The sequence below is a fragment of the Ceratotherium simum genome, chromosome 3 (genome assembly GCF_057802395.1).
Source record: "Ceratotherium simum simum isolate JZ-2026a chromosome 3, ASM5780239v1, whole genome shotgun sequence".
Classification (NCBI taxonomy): domain Eukaryota; kingdom Metazoa; phylum Chordata; class Mammalia; order Perissodactyla; family Rhinocerotidae; genus Ceratotherium; species Ceratotherium simum.
The window spans coordinates 88,831,802-88,852,125 of NC_141902.1; the positions used below are offsets into that span (position 1 = coordinate 88,831,802).

The window sequence follows — 20,324 nt, forward strand, 5'->3', positions numbered from 1 at the left end:
TAGGTCTCCCACCTCTAGTCTCTTTCCCTGACAAACTATTCTTCATCAGTGTGGGGCTTTTTCCAGTTGCTGAGTATGTCTACTGCAATTATGCACTCCAGAACTGGAGAAATAACTACAGGATAGATATGGGGACTCCCTGGGCCCACTGACAGATGGATCTGAGCCAAAAGTCCATTGATCACCTGACTTTCATTAGCCTCTACTCTGACTGGTAGACCACAGTGATGTTTTGGGTCTCCTGGAATTAGTGTCAGTTCAGATCCAGTGCCCAGTAATCCTCAAACGTCTGATTATTTCATTTGCCCCAATGCACAGTCACCCTGGTAAAAAGCCATAGGTCCCTTGGGGAAGCCTGGCAGTATAAATTTTTGGCAGATCTTTCCTCAAGAGGACCCAGCATCTCCTTCATTCAAGGGTTCTGGCTCTATAAATTGGCTCAAGTCTGGGAATTGTTTGAGGGCCCATGACTCTGTCTTTATGATACAAGTTAGACTTTTATTCCCTCAACCTAGAATTTTTCTGCTTGTACAGATCAAGCAAGAACTTAGTAGGCGTCCTATCTATTTCGCTTCTAGGTACACCGTGGTCTCCAAGAGTCAGGCTGTTCTGATTGCTGCTTTGACTCTGTTACCCATTGCAGTAATCACACCCACTTTGCCTTTGGTGGCTGAGTGCCGCCACTTGGCCTCTGCCACCGGGATCCAATTACTCCCATTACATTTAGGTTTCTCAATTCAGTGACTGAAGTCCCCACTGTGAGGTTGGCTTACATAGAAGAGCCATCACAGAGTTCTTCAAGGATGGTGGGGCTTCTGTCACAAATTTATTTCTCACAGTCATGATAAAAGATGTGTCTTCTGGAAGCCTCCCAGTGTGGGTTAGCAGGTCTTACACGTCAAATCCACTCTAACATTCCAATCTCCCTAAGCCTTAGAATCTCTTCCTCTGCGGTAAGCCACGGTAGGTCTGGCATTTCAAGGTCATTCACTTCGGGCCACCTTTTGTTCCATGTTTCAGCCAACAAACCAAACAGAGCCTTTCTAATTCCCCAAGCTGCAACATTAAATGGAGAATCTCTGCTTAGTAGGTCCATATCAATAAATGCAGCCTGATCCAACTTTATGTTCCTTCTACCATTATCCCACACCCTTAATATCCATTCCCACACATATTGGATTTCTGTCTGTGTAAAATTAGAAAAGTCAAGCAGAACTTTTGCAATATAGCACACCTCCTTGTGGGTCATACTTTGTACCTCACCTTACAGGCCTGATGGGATTTGAGGCTAGTTAAGTCTAGAAGCAAAGAGGGGTGTTGAGGGCTGAGTCCTGAGGATAATCAACAATGTCTTGCAAGGCAACTGCCTCAAGGGAGGACATTACAGTTTCCTCAGTTAATGCAGGGTTAATCCCCTCAGACAGGGGTGGAGAGGGCACTTCTACTGGCAAAGAAGACTCATCAGAATTTAGGGGCTCCATGTCCCCAACTTCATCAGGGTCTTCCCACACATCCCCATGCCAGCTTTCAGGATCCCATTCCTCCCCTATCAATGCTTTCACTTTAACAGTAGACACCCTATGAGGCTAGGTATTCTATTTGTGCTGTATTCCAGCGGCTCACAGGATGAGATTCTGGGTTTGGTTTTCAGCAATCTCAAAAGATAAAGGTTGCTTGCAAGGCAGACATAGAAGCTTTCAGGTGATTTATGCAGTGCTTGTGCTGGGAATTCTAATCCCAGAGCTCATCCTCTTCTTTTCCCACTTTGTCAGCAACATTAGGAGCAACCAGCCAATCTAATTATACTCATTAGTTTGACGAAAAGTTCAAAGGTAGCACGTACATGGTCACCTAAATCCTTGCCTCTTATAAGTGTTTGATTAGGAGCAACCAATGATAATATTTTGTGTATCTCTACTGCCACATCACGCCATGAACCATCAGTACTGTCTTTACTACTGGAAATAGAATCAATAGTAACCAGATTAGAGAGTCAACTCCAGAAACTCCAGAACCAATTCAGAAAACCCATCCTTAAGATTTCATCCTCTAGAACCACTCCCAGTACCAAAATCACCTGTGTAGAGTGATCATCCTAAACCCTAGGTCCCACCTTGTCACTCCCTTCCTCAAAGGCATTTAATAGCTCCCCATTAAACAGCTCTCTATTGCCTGTAGAACCAAGGCCACATTCCTAAATATGGCAATCAGTGTAGACTCTGTTAAGGGAGTTCTTAGCTTTCATTCTATTCTAAAGAATCTCATGATCTAAAAAATATAAATAAAAACAACTGATATAAATCAAACACAAAAAGAATATATGAAAATTCCTAGTGGTGGATTTTACCATCATGAGTGTTTGTTTTCATGACTGTAAATAAGTATTTACTGAGCTTGTATTTTGCGTCAGGTCCTGGGGGCCAGAGTGGCCACTCCTTTCAGGAATCGACACTCTGAATTCAGCGCTAAAGAAAAAGTAGCTCATAAATCAAATGTTCTGTCCTGATGCTCATCTAGAATTTGCATATAAAACAATTAAAGGATAATCTTTCATGATGGCAGAGTAATACATCCATTTCTGAGCGGCTATGGAAATTCAACTCACAATTTATTCTAAGGAATCCACCCCATCTGACATTGCTCCTTGTCCTCCCTATAGCACAGACACCAAACCCCAGGGGTCCCCTGTCAGGTTCTAAATCAGTGTCTGAAGCATAGGACTCCTTGAGCCTTCCCACTGCAGATGGCAAGAAAAACTAACAGCCAATAAAATACACACCAAGCAACTAGACCCTTCCAAGAAATCAAAATTCTCAAGGCAAAAATGGAACTCTTGCCTAAAAACAGGGCTCTCTTTTGGTCAGCATGAAAGGGGAACTAGCCCACGGCTCCAGCTTAAGGCATATATTTACAATTATGGGGCAACTTTAGTGTCAGTTTACCAAATGCAGGCAGAGGTGGATGCTGTTGGTTTGTCCTATATGCCACCAATATTAAGTACCATCTCAGCTGCAAGGAAACAAGGCTTTGAGATGCCAACAATTCGATGTCACTTGAAAAAAGCAAATAGCTTAACATGCCAGCCCGTCCTGAATTTTCTACCTTTGAGTCATTTCTTTGAATGATTTTTTTTTTTTTACGTATATGAGATAATGCAGAATACATCTTGGTCTCTGCCCCTAGTTCCTGGCACAGAGCTCCTGAAACCCTTGTAATTTCCTAAGTGACAAGAACACTAGGAGCATCTCTTGTTCTAATATTTGTCTTTGACCCCATCCCTGACATAGGGCTCCTAAAAGCCTTGTAAATTCTTAAGTAATAAGAGCACTATGAGCATCTTTTGTTCTAATGAGGCAACTCTGGGTGGGCTCCTGGATGGGGGCTGGCCACCAGAAAGACCATGCCATGATTAGAAGCTTGGAATTTTCAGCCCCATCTCCCATCCTCCAGGGAAGGGAGAGGGGCTAGAAATGGAGTTAATAATTGACCATGCCTACGTGAGGAAGCCTCCATGAAATCTCAATAGCAAGGGGTTCAGGGAGCTTCCAGGTGGGTGAACACATCCACATACTGGGAGGGTGAAGGACCCCAACTCCACAGAGACAGAAGCTCCTGCACTCGGGACCCTCCCAGACCTTACCCTATGTGTCTCTTCATCCGGCTGTTCATCTGTATCCTTCACCATATCCTTTAATCAACTGGTAAACATAAGTGTTTCCCTGAGTTCTGTGAGCTGCTCTAGTAAATTAATCAAAACTGAGGAGGGGGTTGTGGGAACCTCCAATTTGTAGCCAAATCGGACAGAAGTTGTGGGTAACCTGGGGACTTACTGCTTGTGATTGGCATCTGAAGTAGGGTGGGAGCAGTCTTGTGGGACTGAGCCCTAGCCTATGGGATCTGATGCTATCTCTAGGTAGAAAGTGTCAGAATTGTATTAGGTTGTAGTATACCCAGTGGTGTCAGAGAATTGCTCGGTGGATGTGTGGGGGAAACTGCCCCCTACATTGTCGTTGGGTCCTAGACTCACTACAACGTATAAGTGGAAAATACATAAGTATTACCCAAAAAGAGATTAAAAAGAAATGTAAATTCACTCATCAACCACCTAAAATCATGGAATCTCGGAGGAAGACTTCAGATCAGCACACGTTCACACAACAGTTAAATTATAGAGCAGATGCAAAAACAAGCCACTTAACTCTAGAACGTAGAACCCAACTACAGGTTCTATCCCTCACACTGTCTTTGTTTTCTTCATATCTGAATAAAAGTTATAATATTGAAGGTGTCATTGCATAGTTGCATGTGCTGCTTTCTATTTTATATTTCTTGTGTGAGCTCTATTTCTGCCATTAGAATAAAACTCACTAAGTACAGGACTTGCCTGCCTTGCATTGCCATAAACCAGAGGGAATACCAGGAACACAGTAATGTTCAGCAATTTTTTTTAAAAAATAAAGAATGAAGAGCTTAATGAACAAATGAACGCATTCCCCTTGTCTTGAAGGGGACTGACCACTTCATATTAAGCAGGACTGAGCCTTTGCCGCTAACATTTTCATAGACCTTTTTTTCCCCAAAGTGAGACAGTTCTAGACAAGCGACCCACTAAAGCACAACCCTTGAAGGAAGCAAACTTTCATCTTTCTAAAAGCTCGTGAAAGCCGCACAGCAGCACGCAGATATTTTTGTTACCTGGCCTAGGGACACTTCTTTTATTTTCTGAACTGATTCATGCAATTCCAGGAAGAAAATAAAATATTCTATGATTTGAGGCCTGAATTTGGGGGTCGAGGGAGTTCTCTTTCTGAACTCTTTTCCTGGAACATCTGCTAGGACTCAAGTCTAGAGGCATCACTTTCAGTCTCTTTAAAATAAAGGAGAGTCAAGAAAATGAGAAGACAGGTCACAAACCAGGAGAAAAATTTGCAAAAGACACATCTGATAAAGGACTGTTATCTAAAACATACAAAGAACTCTTCAAACTCAATAAGAAAACAAATAACCTCATTAAAAAAAAATAGGCCAAAAACCTTAACAGATGCCTCACCAAAGAAGATATACAGATGGCAAATAAGCGTATGAAAAGATGCTCCACATCATATGTCCTCCAGGCAATGCAAATTAAACAACAATGAGATACCACTACACACCTATTAGAATGGCCAAAATCCCCGAACACCTACACCAGCAATGTTGGAGAGGGTGTGGAGCAACAGGAATTTTCATTTATTGCTGCTGGGCATGCAAAACGGCACAGCATTTTAGAAGACAGTTTGGCAGTTTCTTACAAACAAAACTTATTCCTACCATACAATCCAGCAATTGCACTCTTTGATATTTACCCAAAGAGGTTGAAAACTTATGTCCACATAAAAACCTGCACACAGATGTTTACAGCAGCTTTATTCATAATTGCCAAAACTTGGAAGCAACCAAGATGTCTTTCAGTAGGTGACTGGATAAATAAACTATGGTACATCCAGACAATGGAATATTATTCAGCTCTAAAAAGACATGAGCTATCAAACCATGAAAAGACATGGAGGAAACTTAAATGCATATTACTAAGTGAAAGAAGCCAATTGGAAAGGCTACATACTGTATGAGTCCAATTATATGACATTCTGGAAAAGGCAAAACTTTATGGAGACAGTAAAAAAATCAGTGATTTCCAGGGATTGGAGTACGGGATAGGGATGAATACACAGAGCACAGAGGATTTTAAGGGCAGTGAAAATACTCTGTATGATATTATAATGATGGATACATGTTATTATACATTTGTCATAACCCACTGAATGTATCACACCAAGAGTGAACACTAAAGTACAAGTGAAGTATGGACTTTGGGCGATAATGATGTGTCAATGTAGGTTCATTGATTGTAACAAACATGCTGCTCTGGTGGGGGTTGTTGATAAGGGGGAGGCCATGCAAGTGTGGGGGCAAGGACATATGGGAACTCTCTGTCCCTTCCCCTCAGTTTAGCTGTGAACCTAAAACTGCTCTAAAAAATTAATTCTTAAAACACACACACACAGAGGAAGGGGAAAGAAAGAAAGAACTGGTTTAGCACCTGAACAGAAAAGAACTTTTCACCAGGCAAGGTAGTGTAGCTTGACCTTAAAAGCCTACAATAAATAATTTGGAGTGAAAGAAATGTGCAATGTCACCTGAGAAAATCTAGTCCTGAACTTGGTTGGCTCATCATTATCAAGCAACCAGTTTAATAATAATAACAACTTCAACAATAATAACAACCAAGATATCTTGAGCACCTGTTATGTATAGGCACCATTGTAGGCAAGTTAAATGCTTTAAACTCATTTAATCCTCACAAAAACCCTATGAAGTAGATACCATTAGCATCTCCATTTTGCAGAGAAGGAAACGAAGGCTAAGCAAGAGAAGCTAAGCGACTTTCCCAAAGTCATCCTACTAAGAATTGGCAGAGCAAGGATTCAAGCCCAGGCAACCTGACTCCAGCATCCATGCTGCTGCATTATCTCGCTGCAGCTGTAATTCACTGCGAATGCTCCAAGGGAGAATGTCACAATACAAGGTAATAAGAACTAACACTTGTTTAGCAGGCATGGAGTGCTGGTTGCTTTACCAGCTTTATCTCACCTAGTCCTCACGACAAATGTATTATTCCCCTTATTCCACATAGGGGAAAACTGAGAATTAGAGAAGTTATGATTTGGCCAAGGTCGCTAGCTGATAAATTACATAGCCAGTTTCCAAACCTTAGCAGCCAGACTCCAGTGCCCACACCGTTATTTCCCACACCATGCTGGCTCTCTGTTGGAAGCAATCTATGGTGCTCTAAGCAATCTATGGGGTGCTTAATGACACAGAGAGAAGGCCTGCCCCATGGCATGACCTCTTTTCCAAAGACTATGTATGAGAGAAAGGCAGTTTGGTGTAACAGCACAAGGAGCGCAGACTTTGAAATCAGACAGAACTGGGTTGAAATCCCAGCTCCAGCAATTACTGTGTGACCTTAGATACAGCCCTCTGAGTCTGTTTCCTGAGACGTACAAATGGGATAAAAATCCTCTAACCACCATGGTGACTGTGAAGGTCAGATGAGACAGCAGGTGGAAATGCTGGCCCAGGAAGACCCTTCAATCATCCACCTCCCCAGATCCACTTAGACATTCATTTCCTTGACCACAAAGGGGACCACACAAATGTATAGGAAGTCCATCTCTGCTCAGGTACTCTGCCTGCCCCTCTTGGGCTCAGTCATAGCATCTTCTTGGCAAACACCGAAAGCAACATTGCACAAATGTGGGCTCTCCAGACTAGGACCATGTCCCCTCCACTCCCAGCATTTGCCCTGGGAGCCAGCAGGAGCTGCCACCATGCTGCAGCTCTGTTCATGAGGCACCAGGGTGGCAGAGAGACCAGGGAGGTGTGAAATCGTTACTGACATTGCCTATTTGGGCTAACAGGCACCCAGGGTTTTTTCAGCTGAGATACCACAAAATAAATTAACGCCTTAGAAATGTTTGGATCAACTGGGGACAGCTGGGTTTGATCTGGGGTTTTGGGTGTGTTTTGGTTTGGTTTGGGTTTTGCCCTTTTAAAAAAATCTATTCAGAGACCGGCCTGGTGGTGTAGTGGTTAAGTTCGCATGCTCCACTTCGGCAGCCCAGGTTTCACAGGTTCAGATCCCGGGCATGGACCTATGCACTACTTATCAAGCCATGCTGTGCCAGCATCCCACATATAAAGTAGAGGAAGAAGGGCACAGATGTTAGCCCAGGGCCCATCTTCCTCAGCAAAAAGAGGAGCATTGGCAACAGATGTTAGCTCAGGGCTAATCCTCTTCACCAAAAAAAAAAAAAATCTATTCAAACTTAAAGGCATCTAGCAGAATATTTTAATTAAAAAAATAATAAAAATAGTTTTTAAAAAAACAAGTAAAATTCTGCTGGTGTTTAGAAACTCTGGGTGATAACCTTGTTTCTCAAGTTATTTCTCCTGCCTGTATATACTCAGTCTCTTTTGGTTCCCTAATGGTCATATCTGACACAGTTCAGTTATTTTAAATGGCCATTTAGTTAAATAGGAAAAGATAAAACAATTTTTAAAAGCCCCCAGAAACAATTCTTTATGCAGATGTTTATTTTATATCTCAATCTTATTTATAGCGGCTCTAAATCAGGGGCCAGCAAACTACAGCCCATTGGCTAAATCCAGCCCCCTGCCTTGTTTTGTAGATAAAGTTTTATTGGAACACAGTCATACCCATTTGTTTACATGTTGTCATTGGCTGCTTTTGTGCTACAGAGGCAGAGTTGAGTAGTGGTGACAGAAACTATCTGGGCCTTTACAGAAAATGTTTGCCAACCCCCGCTTTAAAGCAAATGACAGGGACCAGAATCAGACAAGGTATTTCATGGCACTTATCTCTACAGTAATTAAATAATTCTCCATGTTTGTTAATGCCTGTTGTCCTGCTGTATGTAAGTTCTTTGAAAGGCAAGGACTATGCCTGTCTAGTTCAATATTTTCTCCCCAAGTGCTGAGCACAGAGACTAGCACACAGTGTACAAGTAATAAATATTTGTTGAATGAATGAACTAAGTTGCTAGATAGATTTTGAGTTCTTAAGGGTTCCTCAAGTTCCTGACTCATAGTAAGTTCTTAGTAACTGTATGTTTGCTAAACAATCAATTGCATGGACTCTAAATTTAGAGAATGGATATGTTTTACAGGACATTTAATGACCAAGACAAACCCTTGTCTACATTATGATGAATCTCATCTACACCACACCATTCGTGCCCATCCTCTCTTTAATTTCACAAAATCCTTTCTGCCTCATGCCCTGATATCTGATTCTCGGCTCTGATGGTGCTAGTCTCATCACTGATTTGCAAAGCTGGTCCTCCATCCTGCGGAATCCATCTGTGCTTCACAGCGTGGTTCCCAACAGCCTGCGGGGGCTCCACAGGTGTGCTCAGCCCAGCATCCATCCCCAAGGTACATGGGCATTCAGCCCACTAACACTTATATACAAGAGAAACCAAGAGCAGATGCCGTCAGATTCTAGAAGGACACAAAGAGAAGGACTGAGTGGAAGAGACCTCTGGCCTGCTACTCCCAAAACGTATTTGTCATTTGGATATGGAAGATGGCTTAACAAGAAGAGAGAAATCGGACTCTAAAGGACACAACAAGATTTGGAAAAAGAACAAAGAGCTTGAGAGTCAGACAGACCTGGATAGGAATCCAAGCTCCAATACATACCAGCTGTGTAAACTTGAGCCAATTAATTAATTTCTCTGAGATAAAATTACCTTAATGGCAAAATGGGTGTAAAATGATAACTTTGCAAAGACATCATGATAGATTTAAGGTGCTATACCAATTTTACTACTCTTTCCCCTTCATATTTTAATGCCATGAAGAGAATGATCTTTGGAAATTTCTACTTACCAAGCATTCCTTTCTTGGAACTGGACAGACACATATCCTTCTCTGCACTGGGCAGGACAAAACTCACCACAAACACCTCCACCCCATCTGCCATCAAGGCCAAACCCAAGACGAAAAAGAGGGTCCACTGGAAGCGCCCGTGGCCGCACTCGTCAATGATGGTCTCATACTGGTGGGCCAGCTGCTCCTCATCTTCCAGCCTCTCAGCCATTATGTCTGCCCGGCCCCGAAGGCCGTCTGCCCTGGAGGGTGCCATCTTGGTCTGCTTGGCCTTGACGTCATCCGGGTGAGGGATCCCCTGGTACTCGCCCTCATAGATTTCATCCTCTTCATCATGGCCTTCTGTAACATCACTCTGTGCGTCCTCTTCTGGGTTGGACTCACTGCCGCGGTAATAGCCATCATTGGGAGCATAGCCCTCATAGTTATCTTGATATTTGTAGTCATCCATTCCTTGGTTCCGGGACTGCCTGTTGGCCTCTCGAGCTATATCTCTCGCACCATGGTAGAGGTTTGGGCTGTTTCGGTAACCATCATCCATTATATGTGCAGAGCTTTTAATGTAGAATATGTTCTTGTGACTTCTTGGGTGAAAGTGAGACCTGTATTCCCACCCCTTGTCTCTGAAATAGAGCAGATCTGTGCAAACGCAACCTAAATATCCTTTTGCATTCGATGTCTAGTAGAAGTCTTTGGAAAGCTTGAAATTCTGGTCTGGTCTCCTTCAATGACCCAGAGGTGTTATGCTGGGAGATGTTGATTAGAAATGGGTCCAGCTGGTTTCCTTGACAAGGAGCCTGCAGGACTTGGCAGCGTGCTGGCTGGCCTGATTTGTTCTGCTACTGAAGGTTATGCCCTGGCAGTACAGAGAAGGGAGAGAGGAGTGTTATGAAATGCAGAAATTCTGACAAAATATTCTCAGAATTAGACAAATAAACTAATGCCAGTGCTTCATGTATAAGGTGGAGGAAATCTTGATTAGACATTTGGATTCATATCAAATAAATGAGGCTTGAATCAGTGAGACAAAGATATAAGGAGAGAAAGAACAGTGGTCAGAGAGGCCCTTTGAAATGCTGATTAACTCGTGAAAGGGGTCAAATCTTACCCAAGAAAGAAATATAAAGTAGGCAAGGCATTTTCAATACAAAACAATTTTGTGTTATGGATTTTCTGTTAGAATTTATCAAGCCTTTGGCAACATTGCGGGTTTATTACAGCTCAGCTTCTATTATGAAAATGCCAGCTTTTCTAACTTTGTTATGAAGTGGCTGTACAATTAACATCTAGAAATGTGGAGCAAAAAAAATATCCAGGACCATTTTTCCCAGCTCACTTTCGAGACTCAGCATTGTGGTTCGAGGGCCACTCTGACCTTGTGCTTGGCTTAAATAGGCAGGAAAGTTGCTGAAGACCCAGAGCCAGAGAGCTTAGGTCTAAAACTTGCTTCTGCGACATAATATCTGTGTGACCATTCACATGTCTTTCTAAGCCTCAATTTTCTCATCTGTAAAATGGTGATAACAATAGCACTTAACTCATAAGGGTGTGCAAAAGTGCTTAGAACAGTGCCAGACCCGCATGGTAAACACTATTTAAGCCTGGACATTATTGTTGCTCTTCTTTTTTTAGTTCCGATTCTGGAAATCAGGACCCAGTATCGTCAGAGCTAAGACCCTACCCTATATCCCAGTTCCAATCACTGGGTCCATGGGTTGATTCCTATGCCCAACAGACCAGCACACCTGCCCTAATTACCTTCCTAGAATCTCAATTCTCACAAGGTCTGGAGCCACCATTTAACGATGCCTACTGTGCGCCAGTAACTGTGCTGTGTGTCACATCCCTTATCCCTAATTGTCACAACGATCAAAAGAAGAAGAAAAAAGTATTTGTATCTTTGACTTACAAATAAAGAAACTGTGGTTCAGATGGGGATAGATCAAGGTCACATAGCTAGGACTCAAAGCCAGGTCCACTGATCCCAAAGTCAGCCTTTGGCGTGGTCCCCGTGCTTCTCAAGTGCTTTTCTGAGGGACTGCCACTTTAGATCACCTGGGGAGATTTGGAAACGCAGATCTGCAGAGCATGCAGAAGGGCTGTTCAAGCTCAGAAATCTGAGTTCTCATATAGCTCCCCAAGTGGCTTTGAGCAGCCCCTCAGGGGTGGAGGCCAGGCCCCTCCCACACCCCTTACCCTACCCCAACTCTCCCCCACTGCCAGACCCTTGGACACAGATGGATGCTCGGATCTCTTATTGGAGCTGCCAGAAAACCACTCCCCAGCTCAACCCACCTACCAATAAGTACATACACCATCAACCCTTACGAGCCTCCCTGTCGCACTTGAATCCACACTGTCCTTTCACCAAGCTCAGCAGACATCACTTCACAATGGACTGAACACCATGCTCTCTGCATGGCAGCTGGACTCCTCTCCCTGCCACAGCGCACCCCTGGGTCCTCCGCCCCACACCTGCCTGCCTGGCTCTCCTCACCCTCAGCCCTGGACAGACTCCAGCTCTGGAACTCGTTTGATTCAAACAACACATGTATTTCTTTGGGGGAATGCCAGGGATCAGTGGTTCTCAAACACAGGGTGGGCCAGAATCCCTTGGGGCATAGGGGGCTCATAAGAAATGCAAATCCCGGGACCCCTCCCCCAAAGACTCTGAACCTACTGAGTGGGGGTGGGGCCTAGAAAACTGCATTTTTCACAAACACCTCAAGGAATCCAGCAGACTGCACTTTGAGAGACAATACCTTAAGAGCCGGCAAGAAATATTTACTAAGAACTGATTTTCACTTTACTCTTTTCCCCAGTAAATGAATTTGTATTAGACCATGCTGGCCTAAACCATGTCAGATTCATATTCTAAATCTGTTTTTATTATATTCATTTAGGGACCACAGGAGGAATATAAATCACATGTAAACAGCATGAGAGTTTTGCAGAGTGCTATAAAAAACAAAGAAAGAATGCCAACGGCTGGAGATCTGGTGTGTTATTTGCATCCTGGGGGCTCTGCAAAAATGTCGTGAACCAAAAATGATAGATTTGCGATTCCAAAAGCACATATGGGAAATACCACTCGGGGCAAAGGTCCTGGGACCTGCTTTGTGGAAAGAAGCAGATCTTCGTCAAAACTGACTCCACTCACCTGATCCAGTTAAATGAACTGCTGTGAATGGCAGGTGCCGTGCAGAAAGAAGGCTTCACTGTCAAGTTTTGGGTTTTTTCCCTCCTTGTTTGGCAGCCCCAGAAAACTAATGCATTCAACAACGTTGACACTCCTAGTGTTATCAACTAAACAGCAATAATGAAGCAACCAGAAGAACAACTATGAACTGAGTACTAAGTGAGCGTTTTATAAGCAATCCCTCATTTATCCTCATAGCCAACAGTGGAGCAAAATTATTCTCCCTGTTTCACAGATGAAGAAACCTGAGGACTAAGAGGATTCGAGAATGTGCCCAAATTAACATAGAGATCCAATATCAGGGCTTGCATTTGAAGCCAGGTTCAAAGAGAATGTGAGGGATGACATACAGTGGAGGAGACTGGGACTCCAAGAAAACAAGTCAAGATCACACATTGAGTTGCGCGCAAAGCTAAGACTGACATCAGGCTTCTGACTCCTAGGGTCAAGTTTGTTCGCCCATCCTCAACACACATTCCCCAGGATCGTTTGTGCTTAAAGCATTGTAATAGATATGACATGACTTGACCCCCATTCTTAAGAGGTCTACCCCTCATGAGAGAGTCAGAGTAAAGCAACACAAAGCATCATGTGGTAATAAAAATGGCAATTTGAATTATTAACAATATTCTTTCTCATTTATTGAATACTCACCTTGTGGCTTTGTGCCAGGTACTATGCTAAGTTCGTCATGTGCTTTACGTCTTTTAACCTGGACCACGACCCTATGTGGCAGGGACTGTTACACCCATTTTACAGTAAAGAAGACTGATGCTGAAGAGGTTAGATAGATGACCCAGGGTCACAGACAGTGGGTTCTCCCAGCGGGTTCAGAGGAGAGAAGGGTCACTACGGGCTGGGACCCGCTGAAATAGCATCCTAGGGGTCGGGGGAATTCCAAGGGCAGGAAAGAGCTCAGAGAAGCAAACAATGCAGGCTGGAGAACAAGGAGAAGCAAAGGCATGGAGGCAGGGATGGCTTTGCTTGTTTGGGCAGCAATGAAGCATCTGCCTACAGCAGATGATCCGAGAAGGGGAATTTATGGGAGATACAATGGGAAAGTAAATAGCTCAGTTTGAATGCCCCGCTCAGGCACTGGGAATTTTTCTTGGAGCAGGGGAGCCATGAACGTTGTTAAAGTGAGCAGTGTGTGACGCAGAGCAGGGATCTGGAAAGATCTCCCTAGCGGGGATAGGCGTCCTGGTTTTTTAGAGAAAACCGACAGACAATGAAGCTAGGTAGAAGTTTTCGAATGCATGTGCGTGTCTCTGTGTGTGTGTGTGTGTGTGTGTGTGTGTGTGTGTGTGTGTGAGGTTAGGCCTGGACAAAGGTGGTGGCCATGGAACTGGGAGAAAAGGGTGCACACAGGAGGACTCCCAAGGGAGAATAAGCGGTGCATACCTGTCAGGTGAGAGGGAAAAGGCAGGGGTGACTGGGACAACGATGACTCTAGGGAGGCAAATTCTGGACTGAAAATCTTTCCAGCATCCTACAGGTGCTATGCAATGAAGACAAAAATCTTTTTTCAGGCTGATCTGCCCTTCCGGTGTGGTGGTAGGATATACAGCAGAGTGGTTCAAGAGCAAACTCTGGTGTCAGAGCCCAGATTCAAATCCTGACTTGGCCGCTTCCTATTACCTGTGTGCAAGCTACTGGTCACCCTGAGCCTCAGTTTTCTTATCTGTAAAATGGTTGTCATAATAGTGCCTACATCATAGGATCATTGTGTGGATTCGGTGAGATAGTCCACAGAGAGTGCTTAGCACAGTGCCTGGCACAGGTGTGATCCGTATAAATGTGACCTTATTTTCATGGTTGTTGTCATTATGATTATCTGACTGAGTATTGACAATTAAAATGTAGGCAGGATCTCAGCTTTAGCCCAGCCTAGCTCCTCTTGAAATTTAGGGCCCATCTGGGCTGGGCTGGGGAACCAAGTACAGAGAAAAACAAACTGACATTTAGGTATTCGTGATCACCACCACCTCTCATAAAAGTCCCAGCGCCAATCTCTTAAGCATCCTCCTTTAACTCTTACAGTCTATTAACCTCTGAGTCCATGCTATTTGATTCAAAATCATTGTGTGATAAACACTTGCTCATAATTAAATATCACAGAGAACAAAGCTAAAAATAATATTATAATCAAATAATATAATGCTTCCCAAAATGTGTTCTGTAGACCATTAGGCCTTGAATATGCTCATGTAAGGGGAAAAAAGAATTCCAGGAGCAAATAAGTTTAGGAAACATTGCATACTCTATTCACCATTCTCTTTCAGAGATTCATAATGCACATTGCTATATTAAAGGCTGTGAGAAGACCTGAACAAAAACCTATTTCACATCACAGTGAGTTACCACTATACACTCATCAGATAGCTACAATCAATAGACAGACAACAGCAAGTGTTGGCCGGGATGTGATGAACTGGAACTCTTATCCATTGCTGGTAGGAATGAAAAATGGTTCAGCCACTTTGGAAAAGAGTTTGGCAGTTTCTTAAAATGTTTAACATACACTTGCCAAATAACCCAGCAATTCCATCCTCAGAATCTTCCCAAGAGAAATAAAAACATATGCCACACAAAGACTTATACACGAATGTCAATAACAACATGATTTATAATAGCCACAAACTGGGAACAATACAAATGTCTGTCAACTGATGAATGGATAAACAAAAGGTGCTCTACCCATGCAATGGAATAATAATTAGCAATAAAAAGGAACAAACTACTGATACGTTCTACAACATGGTTGAACTTCAAAAACATTATGCCAAGTAAAAGAAACCAAACACAAAAGACCACATAATAGATGACTCCATTCACATGAAATGTCCACAACAGGCAAATCTATAGAGACAGAAAGTAGATTAGTGCTTGCCTGGGGCCAGAGGTGGGAGTAGGGATTGACTGCAAGTAAACTTGAGGGAATGTGAGCTGGCAGAGTGATGGGAATGTTCTAAAACTGGATTATAGTGATGGTTGCATAACTCTATAAATTTACTAAAAAAAATTTAATTATAAGTGGATTTTTATGGTATATAAAGTATACCTCAATAAAGCTGCTGTTCTTCCCTCACCCTCCCAAAAAAATCCATTTAACTTATTGAAATCAGTGTTTCCTATGATCGTGGGCCTTTTTTTCTTTGGAACCCATGTTAACATCCATGGAGTATAGGCTCTTCTGAATAGTTAAGTACTGATTTTGTACCTAGAGCCTAAGGTCTATTCACCCCAGGATTTTGTCATGTCTTGAAAGCCCATTTGGCAAGCATCCTGGAGTCTATTTGCATGTAAGACCAAGAGCTTCCCACTGGAAGTGAGAATTAGAGATCACAGCCTGGTCATGGCCCAATGAGTCACAGTTGGAGGGAAGGATAATCCCGAGATTCTTCACCAGATTCAATCAAATCTTGGTGGTATATCAAAAGCCCAGAATGTAGCAACTTTGATGCAAGCAATAATAGAAGATAGTCCCCTTACCAAAGATAACAGCATCCTCAGCACCCATCCCTGGAAAGCTAAGTGCCCTTGTTGGCCCCCCTGGCAGGAGTCAGTAGCAGCTGTGTCTTCAGTTGCAATTGGCCTTGATAGGAGATTCACTACAATTAGTCAGGGCAGAAGGAAATGGCAGATACCCTGTGCTCAGAAGGACTAGTGCACCAACACACGAGGTAGCCTTGGGTACTCCTGAAACTGGCAGGAATTTAGGGGGAGCCGAGGCATATAGGGCTAAAGCCTGAGAAAACGTCATTTGAGAACTTTATTGTAATTCTATTTTGCAGGAACAAGAGATGGGAAAACCAACAAACTCAAATGGGTACTAATGTGATGTCCAATGTGCCAGTTAGCTTTGCAGACAGCTCTTACTTAAGCTCGTATCCTAATTGTGCAAGTCATGCCAATAATGAGTACTAAGAGAGGGCAGGGGACTCCATACAAAATACTATCAGTGTGTAAGAGAAAGGCCGCTGGACCACTGGATAGAGGACCTGAATTACAGTCCTAGCCCTGCCATCAAGTCATTGTGGGACCCTGGATGGGTCACTGGCTTTCTGAGGCCCTCAGTTCCTTGCCTCTAAAATGAGGGGCTGTTCCCAATGACTTCTAAGGTCCTTTCCAGCTCTCTGATTCAATATTTTCCATGTATCTGTGACAATGCTTTGAACTATCTAAGAAATATAAAAAACATAATTATTATTATTTTAATATCTAGGATAGTGCCTATTTTAAGAGCAACAATTTACAAACTGATTAACCATTTTTCAGCAATTTGATGGCTCTTTATTCTTAAACATTTAGAATTACTCCAAAAGGTCCCATGGCATTATGCACATACCTCTATTATCACATTATATTGTAATTATCTATGTGTCTCTCTGCCAGGAGAATGTGAGCAATTCCAGGGCAGAAAAAGCCCTTGATTCTACTTATTTTTGAACCTCCAGCACCAAACACAGAGTCTTTAAATGTGGACGGTCCTTGAAAATGTTTGCTCAATAAAGGAGATTAATAGTTATTCACTGCCTGGCTGAAAGCAAGTCAAAAATGGCCCATGGGCCGGAGCGCCCCTGCCCTGCTGTAAATAGACCAACTGGTTTACCTTTGTTTAAAAAAAAAGAAGTCAAATCAGCTGACATCCTGAACACACCACTTGCACAAGGAGCCATTCACTCTCTTACTTCCTTACTGGGCTTCTATTAACACGAGTTCCCAGCTGAAATTGCTGGGGGTGGGGGAGTGAGGTGGTTCCAAAGACTGCTCGAGTTATTTATCAACCGCTTGACTATAAAATATGCTTTAACCACCTGCAATGCTTCCTGAAATACACTGCTTGATGTTTCTGGGGTAGGTTACATCAAGCTGTGGGCTGAAAACACCAGGACTTATCCGGCTGGTATTGGAGACAGTGTCCTTAGGCTTCCAGCAACCACTGTCTGTGTCCCAATCACACCAGCGTCTGCTCGTCAGTAGGACGTTGAAAGTACTCTCTTAGCTGAATCACTCAGTGATTTCTATTGTTTTAAAACAGAAAGCTAGTTTCCAAGGTATGAGAAACAATTGATTATTAAATACGAACCATACCACGTGATCTTTTTGTTGGAACAAAAATGCTTTAAAGTAACACCAAACTCTTTAAAGTAATGCCAGCCTTAATTTGAATGTTCAGAATGGTTCTTTGTTTTAAAATACAAAAGCAAGATAATTTATGGAGAAGTATGTTAATCAAAGCAGTATTTATAACATCAAACCTAGAAAACAACACATATATTAAACAACAGGGGCTAGGTAAATAAATGTTAGCATACTTACACGGTTAAATATTATGGGGATATAAAAACTATGGTTTTTGAAGGACTTATTAAGAAAATGAATATGATCACACTATAATAGTAGGTGAAAATGCTAGGTAAATCATCTCTTTATGTCATTATGCCAACAGTTTCCATAATATTATATATTGTAAATATGTATTTATATTATGCAAATGTATCTGGCAGGATGGTCTCTTTAAGACGTCAATGTTTGCCTAGTACTGCCTGAAATGCTAATTTTCTCCCTCTCTGCTCCTCTGTGTTCTAAAGCCAGGTCAGTGTTTTTCAGTGTGGAGCTCAAACCACGCACAGGAGGATCACTTGGTGCCAGTTAAATACAGATTCCTGGACCTCAACCCAAACTTTTTGAAACAGAAGGGGGACAGTAATCTGTTTTATTAGCAAGTTCTCCAATTAATTCTTGAGCTCACTCAAAGTCAAGAACCTCCGGCCTATGCTCTTCTTACCCCAGAAAGCAGTTAACAGTTTCTTTGTGATTCAAGGGCAAGGCCACAAAAGCCCTCAACCAAGTCTTCAGACAATTAGACTTTTCCAGGAGCCAAGCTGGAAGGGAAGGGGAAGAAGGGCTGGTGCTTTGACTTGTAGGGAAGGTGCCCAAGCCCTGGGAGAGGGGGACTCAGAGAAGCAGGGTGTGAGTTTCCTGAGGAGGAGGAGCCCTGTCCCTCCTGCAGGCACTCTGGATGAGGGACAGCTGTGGGGCACCTATGCGGCTATTAACCCTTCAGCCTTAGGATCAGCAACAAGGGTCTCACCCCACAGTACAGTCTATAAACCGAATCACAAATTGTTGAACGGTGTCACTGTATTCACCCAAACCAGAACTGCCCAGCAGATGGCTGAAAGCTTGCTACTGTAGGCAGCATCGAGTAGCAGAAAGAACAAGGAGAACCACTGTGGCTACAGCCATGACTAAGAGCCAGGCACCCCCACTGTTTGGGGAACCACTTAAGTGGTCCAAGGCAGTAGGGAAGGGAATCCTAACAAAGACTGATAATGGCCATCTTACCAATCCTACTGTAATGGGATTAAGAAAAACATTTTGTAATGATATTTCTTGCCTTGGAGTGATGTTGTAAAGCAAATTCTTGCCCACTGCGTACATTGACAGATACCAGCTCTGCCACTCCCAAGCTCTGAGATCAGAGCAAGCTGTTAACCTTGAAGCTTCAGTTTCTTCATGTGTGAAATGAAGAGAATACGGATTCCTACTCACTGGGCTGTTATGAGAATTAAATGAGTTAATATGCTCAAAAAGCTTGGTATGGTGCCTATCACCAAGAAAGAGTTCAATAAAAATAGCTATTATTATACAAATATACAACACACAGACACACATTTCTACGTATTCACTAACGTCTGCGGCGATGCATAACAAGCCAAAAAGACAAGAGCCTTAACTTCATCCCACAAGCAGCGAATCTGTAGTCTTTGAGGTGAGACTCTCTGGATTTTTAGCATCTCACTCTATGGGAGGCTTGCCCTGAATCCCCACATCCCCAGGCCGGGGTCCTGACCACCTCTCCCCACCACTCTGTGCTAGCTCCTTTCTTTGGAGACCCTGACCATGACCCACATCCCTGGAGTCACCAGCAGATACTTTGCTCCCAAACAGCTGGCACCCGAGGCCCGTGTTTCCCAAAGTGGAAGATGCTACCTTTCATGGTACCGGACATGATTTCAAACATAGCATTAAATAACATTGAACCACATAGAGAAAAGTGATTGCATTTTCAATGTTCTTGCAATCTCCTTTGATCGTCAAGGAAAAAGTCTCCTTTGGGGGACCAGCACAGCTCTACTACTTACTAGCTAATTTGTTAACTGCCCTTTTTAACAAAGTGAAAACAAACTTTAGACTCAGAGCCTTTACCAGGGAATAATATTTGTCTAAAGGTCAATAATATAACATTGTATTGTTTTCATTGTGTTTAATAGTTACCCTATATTTACAGGAGTGATACAGTTTCCTTCCTAAATAGATGTATTCCATTTATAAGAGTGAGTTGATTTTTTTAAAAAATTAAGTAACCGTACAAGTGCTGTATGATCTTTGCTAGGGATAAGGCAAAAATCTTGAGGATTGTGCATGAGTGATGGAAGATAGGTAAATACCACCCAGACAGAAAACACTGCCTTCAAGGTAGAATGAAAGCAAAAATGTTTTCTTACCTGAGTACTTCAAATTTATCATCTCATTTCAACTTTACAATACTGTGAGATAGATAATCTTATTTTTCTATTCCATAGATGAGAAAACTGAGGCTCAGAGAGGTCAAATGACTTGCCAAGGTCACACAGCTAGTAGGTTCAAGGATCAGGATGCAGAC

At 42.8% G+C, this 20,324-nt stretch overlaps 1 protein-coding gene across 2 annotated transcripts in view; it reads right to left on the reverse strand.

Moving 5' to 3' along the window:
- SV2B (synaptic vesicle glycoprotein 2B) overlaps nt 1-20,324 on the reverse strand; it is a 189,647-nt gene that overhangs the window by 63,768 nt on the left and 105,555 nt on the right. For both annotated transcript variants that reach the window (XM_087428900.1, XM_087428901.1), the window contains exon 2: nt 9,454-10,309. In XM_087428900.1, the coding sequence (XP_087285026.1) occupies nt 9,454-9,994 (541 nt within the window). In that variant the 5' untranslated portion in view covers nt 9,995-10,309. The remainder of the gene's footprint in view (nt 1-9,453; nt 10,310-20,324) is intronic.